Genomic DNA, 6597 nt, shown 5'->3' with positions numbered 1-6597 from the left:
TTAAAGAATTTGCCACTGATGATTCAAACGCGAGTTTTGAGCAGTGTAGAGTAGCGCTTGTTGTTTGTCATTTCTCCGATCACAAATGCAGACATGGTTTTATGTTTACGAGGCGCAATGCAACGCAACACGTAAAATAAGTCCTTAAGTCCTTATAATCAGTAATTATGTCCCCACTGGATGCAACAAATGCCTAGTTTATAATGGGTTTTAATTACGATAAATCGATAAATCGCATGGGATATTTAATGCGCATCTTGTCAGAAAGCCAGTTCTTTAATCAGCCGTAAAATCGCGTGAATATGAACGTGGTTTTGCGCAGCTCATCAGTGAACAACGGCTCTGTGTAGTTAATGCTGCTCAATGTGAAAGCACGCACGTCATGGAGATTTACCACTGATTACAGAACCGGCTTTACTGATAAGATGCGCGTTAAATATCGCATGCGATTTATCGTGCAGCCCTAGTTTTAATGTTTTTGTCTCATCGCTTCGGCCGGACAGGGCATCACAATATGGTAAGGGGCGTAACATTTCCGTCACACACTTGAGGTATTCGGCCAATCACAACGCACTGGATAGCTGGCCAATCAGAGCACACCTCGCTTTTCAGACTGATGAGCTTTGTAAAATCCACTCGTTTCAGAAAGGCGGGGCATAGAGGAGAAACAATAATGTACAGTATGTGGAAAATAATGTGTTTTTTAAACTTTAAACCGCATAAACACATTTCCTTACACCAAATACACAAAATAATGTTCTTTTTAGCAGCATCATATGACCCCTTTAAGTGGATCTAAATTTTAAATCTAAAATTTAGATAAAAAATGCAATTAAAATATTAAACAAAAATTAAATGTGTTAATTATTATGAATAATAGTTAATTATTATGAATTAATGAATTAATATATAGAGAGCAACCTATATAAAAATTTATATAATTAACTTAAAATTTTTAAATCTATTATTTTTAAATTTAATGTTAATTTTAATATATTTTATATTTAATTGTAATAATACGTTATATATGTTTATTTAAAAAAACTGATTACAATGTTAAGTATTACGCTAAAATATATTTTAGTATAATAATTATGAATTATTACAATTAATTAATAAGCAGCATATATAAAATTATAATATAATGATTTAATATATTTTAAGAAGTAACATTAAATTTAAATTACAATTACAAATGGACCTTTTTCACGTTTCCGGGTTTCTCAGAAGCGGAAGTCGTCATAGTTGGGTTAACTTGAAGAGCAGTGAATGGAAGAGTACCACAGATATATTTTTTTTGCATTCCCATTTGCTCAAATGAGAAAAGAAAAACACCACGATAGTGTTTTCATGAATTCCAATAAAAGGAATAAAATTGAGAGAGACTGATAACGGCTGTCAGAAGAGAGCGATGTCAAATTTTCCGTCCCTCACATAGACGCTGCATTAGAAACACCCTCGCATTAGCGTTAACTGTTTTTTTGTAATTTGATGCAAAGGTGATATAATACAAAAAATAGTGTTATAAATGTAGATACATTTATAACATATATAATTTAGAACACTTGGCATATTTGAGTTGTTTGAATTGGCCATTACAATTCCCATAAAACAAACTATTGCCGGAACTACCTGCGATGGAAGGAATCTGCTGGAACATTGAAAATGATGGACTGGCCCCCACAAAGTCAGGACCTCAACCCCATCGAGCAAATTTGGGGCGAGTTGGAAAATAAATTGGACCAATCTATTGAACATTCAAAGGAAAGCCTTTGGCTTGAGTTGCAGAAGGCATGAGATAACCTTAGTGTTGAAGTTCTCAGGAAATATATTGACACGATGCCAGAGAGATGTGCTGCTGTAATTGCTGCAAAAGGTGGACACACAAAATATTAAAGTTAAAAGTGGATAAAAACAGTACGACTCACTTCATCTGATATTTGTTGTGCTCAGAGCAACCATCTGCATGTTTCATGAACATTATGAAATGAAATCATGCTTTGGAGGCAAAAACAGTCAATATTTTCAAATCTGTCAGGTGTTCTAATAATTTTGGCCACCACTGTATATATATATATACACACACACACACTATATTGCCAAACATATTGGGACACCCCTTCTAATGAACAGGTTTGACTACTTTAGTAATTTCCATGAGTATGAGGTATAAGCAAGGTTCAAAAAGAAATGATTGATTGAGTCAGTGTGGAAGAACTTGACTGGTCTGCAGAAAGCCAAGTCCTAATCCCAGCTGAACACCACTGGTGTGACTTTAAATGCAGACCTTGAGCCAAAAACTCATCACCAAACACCAATGACTTGTATATATGGGTACAGTCATCTATATGCTTAAACATTAAGATTTGTGACCCTGGAGCACAAAAGCAGTCTTCAGTTGCTGGGGTATATTTGTAGCAATAGCCAACAATACATTGTATGGGTCAAAATGATCGATTTTTCATTTATGCCAAAAATCATTAGGATATTAAGGAAAGATCATGTTCCATTAATATATTTAGTAAATTTCCTACTGAAAATACATCAAAACTTCATTTTTGATTAGTAATATGCATTTCTAAGAACTTCATTTGGACAACTTTAAAGGCGATTTTCTCAGTATTTAGATTTTTTTGCACCCTCAGATTCCAGATTTTCAAATATTGTCCGATCCTAACAAACCATACATCAATGGAAAGCTTATTTATTCTGCTTTCAGATGATGTATACATCTCAATTTCACAAAATTGACCCTTGTGACTGGTTTTGTGATCCAGGGTCACATTTGTACTCATGGAAAAGTATTACTAAAGTATTCAAACCTGTTCATTAGAAGGGGGCATCCCAATACTTTTGGCCGTATAGTGTGAGTGTGTATATATTATAGGTTACTTAATATTATATACTCTTTCGTTGGGTCTCAGGAGGATAATGGCAGAGTACATTCACAGTTCTTTGGTGTTTTGATGTCTGATTCTCCTCCGCACTGACGCGCCGCTGGACTCCTTCAGTCTGAAGCTCTCCATCCCTCCAGCCTCATCCAGAGCGCGCGCGCTGCAGCCCGGCGTCGCCACTTTAACGGTGTTTCCAAACTTAGAATAGTCCACGGCGTACATCCCATCCTCCTCAGACACAGTAGGCACGAACCTCTGGCCCCACAGGATCTCCTCGGACAGGTAAGAGGTCCGCGCTTGGGTGGTGATGCCGGTGGTCTCCACCACCCCCTCCAGAACGACGATCACCTCGATGTCCTCGTGCTGCAGATCCGCCGCTGATAAATCATACAGAGGGCTGTTTTTATCAATAACGTGACTGATGATGAGGGGAGACACCAGGAAGATGCTGTTGGTGCCCACCGGGTTGTCCATCTGGATGTCTATCTGGTCCAAAGGCACGATCTCGCCTTCCTTGGTGACGGTTTTGCGCACCACCTGCACGTGCACGGTGGCACTGATGATCATGCTTTTCCTCAAGTCCCCAAGGCGAAATATAAAACACAGTTTGTTGTTTCTGACGGTAATAACCGCGTGTTTGCTGAAGATGAGCGTCTCCGCTCGCCGGTTCGCTTGCGCCGTTTTCATGAAGATGCATCCCAGCATGATGGCATTGATCACCAGACCTACGATGTTTTGGAGGATCAGTATCACGATGGCCGACACGCACTCCTCCGTGATCACCCGCCCGCCAAAGCCGATGGTCACCTGGACTTCGATGGAGAACAGAAAGGCGGAGGAGAACGAGTGGATGTCCGTTACGCACGGCACAAAGTCGTCCCCTTTCGCGTCCAGATCTCCGTGCGCGAACGCGATGAGCCACCAGATCATCCCGAACAAGAGCCAACTGCACAGGAACGACATGGTGAAGATCAGGAGCGTGTGAAGCCATTTTAGGTCCACTAGAGTAGTGAAGACGTCCTGGAGAAAGCGTCCTTGTTCGCGGATATTCGTGTGCGCGACGTTGCACGTTCCGCTCTTGGCGACGAATCGCGCTTTCCGCTGTTTAGTCTTGAATTTTGGCTGCAACACATCCTCCGCCAAGCGGGTCAGCAGATAATCCTCGGGAATGAGTCCTTTTCTGGACAACATAGCTGGTCCATGCTATAATTTCGCGGCTGCGTTATTAAATCGTAACGTGGCTCGTGTTTTTTTTCGCACGAACTCTGCGCACTCGGGCGCAAGAGGTGAGGAGGTCCCGTGGGAAGACGCCGCTTTTAGTGCTCCTGCTGCCGCTGCCTGTCAGTTGCAACCGGATATTTTCTCACACATCCTCTCAGATGTGACTTCGGGCCGGACAGAAAGACTCGTTCTGCACAGGGCATGCGTGCTAAACGCGAACTTTAGCACAGTTAGAAACCGCTCTGCGTTAACAACGAAAGGACACGCTAGACTTAACTATACACTAGTTCTAAGAGACAAATATACTAAAGGCTATAGCAATGCTGTACTGTAGAATTATCTCATATTAAGAGCATTACCTAATATAACAATTTTTTTTTAAATAATTTCTAACTTTTTATCCTAACCCTTTAAAAAACAGCATTATTATTTAATATAATATAGTAATATAATATGATATATTTTTATTATTATAACTTTATAACCCAGTCTATTAAAAAGAGCATTATTTCAATTTATTATATTTTTACATAATTTTTAGCTTTTTAAAATAGACCTATTAATATAAATATTATAATGTTTTGTTCATTTCCAACTTTTTTACCTACCCTATTAAAAAGAGCATTATGTTTATATTATATTCAATTTTTTTATAATTTGTAGCTTTTTAACAAACTTATTTGAAAAAAGCATATATTTATTATATTATATACATAATATACACACACACACACACACATATATAATAGTTGAGTTTTAATACTTTTTATCTTTATTCATATTATCATTTCTCTAATTTAATATTTTTATTAACAAATATTATAGACAACAATCCTTTACTAAAGAACTGTACTACTCTATAATCTGTATTATTTTACCACACTTCACTCTGCATTAACAAAAAAATTAAGATTCATGTTCAGATGAGACAAACTGTACTATATTATTATACATTATAGCTTACAGTACTATAATCAACTGACACATTTAGCTAATTAAAAATAAAGGAAACAATTCAAAAAAAGCATACAAGTTGTTTATATGTTTTTATTAATAAATGATTTAACATTTTATTTACAAATGTGACGATAATCACAGTAATAAATTATTCATTATTCATGGTACAATTGCACTTTCAGTCGAGGGTCTCGGGTTTATTTGTCGGCTCTCACGAATGACGCAAACACACTGTCCTCTTGATTGAGGAGAACCTCTGGTTTATCAAACTCCAGAATGACGCCTCTCTTCATCACAATCACCAGGTCTGCATTCAGGATGGTGTGCACACGATGCTGTGGAAAAACACACAGTGGAGTTCAAGTGCCTGAGACTTTGTTTGAGCAGGATAAATGCCTCTCAATCATTAAAAGCATTCAATCGTCGTCATGCTGTCAGACTTTAACGACAACCAGAATTTAAATATTAAAGTCAGAAAGCAACCTAAATAGGGAACTTACAGCGATGGTGACCACAGTTCTGTCGGCGAAGGCAGTCATCACAACTTTTTGCAGAATGCTCTCCTATTAAATAAAGAGCATTATTAATATAACACAACATAATATACTGTATATAACAATGTAATATAGATTTTTTTTCATGCCACAAATGCAGACATGGTTTTATGTTTACACGGCGTGATGCAATGCAACGCGTAAAAAAACAGTATAAGTCATTATAATCCGTAATTATGTCCCCACTGGATGCAACAAATGCCTCGTTTATAATGGATTTTAATGTTTTTGTCTCGTCGCTCCGGCCGGACAGGGCATAACAGTATGGTAGGGGCGTAACATTTACGGCACACACTTGAGGTATTCGGCCAATCACAACGCACTGGATAGCTGGCCAATCAGAGCACACCTCGCTTTTCAGACCGATGAGTTTGTAAAAATCGACGCGTTTCAGAAAGGCGGGGCATAGAGGAGAAACAATAATGTACAGTATGTGGAAAATAATGTGTTTTTTTTAACCTTAAACCGCATAAACATATTTCATTACACCAAATACACCAAATAATGTTATTTTTAGCAACATCATGACCCCTTTCATACTTTAGAACTAACCTAAGCTTTATATTTGATTTTTTTTTTATAATATCATAACTATTGAATCTAACCTATTAAAAAAGAGCACGAGTAATTAAAAATAAAATATACTATGTATAACCTACTATATATAACCTACTAAGATGAGCATATACTATTATATTTTGTTTTTAGAATTCCAAACTTTTTAGCATAACCTAAAAAAGAGCATTATATTATATTATTTTTAAAAATAATTTGTAACCCTTTAAAGCTAGCCTATTAAAAAGCATTATATATATATTAGTGCTGTCAAACGATTATTTGTGATTAATCTCATCCAAAATAATTTTGTTTTGCATAATATATGTGTGTTCTGTGTATATTTATGTATATATAAATATGTATGTATATATTAATCATTTGACAGCACTAATATATATATATATATATATATA

At 36.7% G+C, this 6597-nt stretch overlaps 2 protein-coding genes across 2 annotated transcripts in view; both read right to left on the bottom strand.

The window, feature by feature from the left end:
- Positions 1 to 1853: 1853 nt before the first annotated feature.
- LOC107549287 (ATP-sensitive inward rectifier potassium channel 11-like) lies at positions 1854 to 4274 on the bottom strand. The gene is made up of 2 exons (XM_016230321.1): positions 2907 to 4274; positions 1854 to 1867 (listed from the first exon to the last, which is right to left on the bottom strand). The coding sequence occupies exon 1, from the start codon at positions 4083 to 4085 to the stop codon at positions 2946 to 2948; it is 1140 nt and encodes a 379-aa protein (XP_016085807.1). The 5' UTR covers positions 4086 to 4274; the 3' UTR covers positions 1854 to 1867; positions 2907 to 2945.
- Positions 4275 to 5216: 942 nt separating this feature from the next.
- abcc8 (ATP-binding cassette, sub-family C (CFTR/MRP), member 8) overlaps positions 5217 to 6597 on the bottom strand; it is a 77493-nt gene continuing 76112 nt past the window's right edge. The window contains exons 32-33 of the mRNA XM_016230270.1: positions 5573 to 5635; positions 5217 to 5407 (exon numbers count right to left, since the gene is read on the bottom strand). Coding sequence (XP_016085756.1) covers positions 5270 to 5407; positions 5573 to 5635 — 201 coding nt within the window. The 3' untranslated portion in view covers positions 5217 to 5269. The remainder of the gene's footprint in view (positions 5408 to 5572; positions 5636 to 6597) is intronic.

Source organism: Sinocyclocheilus grahami, unplaced genomic scaffold, assembly GCF_001515645.1.
Source record: "Sinocyclocheilus grahami isolate Dianchi unplaced genomic scaffold, SAMN03320097.WGS_v1.1 scaffold367.1, whole genome shotgun sequence".
NCBI lineage: Eukaryota > Metazoa > Chordata > Actinopteri > Cypriniformes > Cyprinidae > Sinocyclocheilus > Sinocyclocheilus grahami.
The sequence above is the reverse complement of the archived record's forward strand: the minus strand, read 5'-3'. Positions and strand labels throughout refer to the sequence as shown.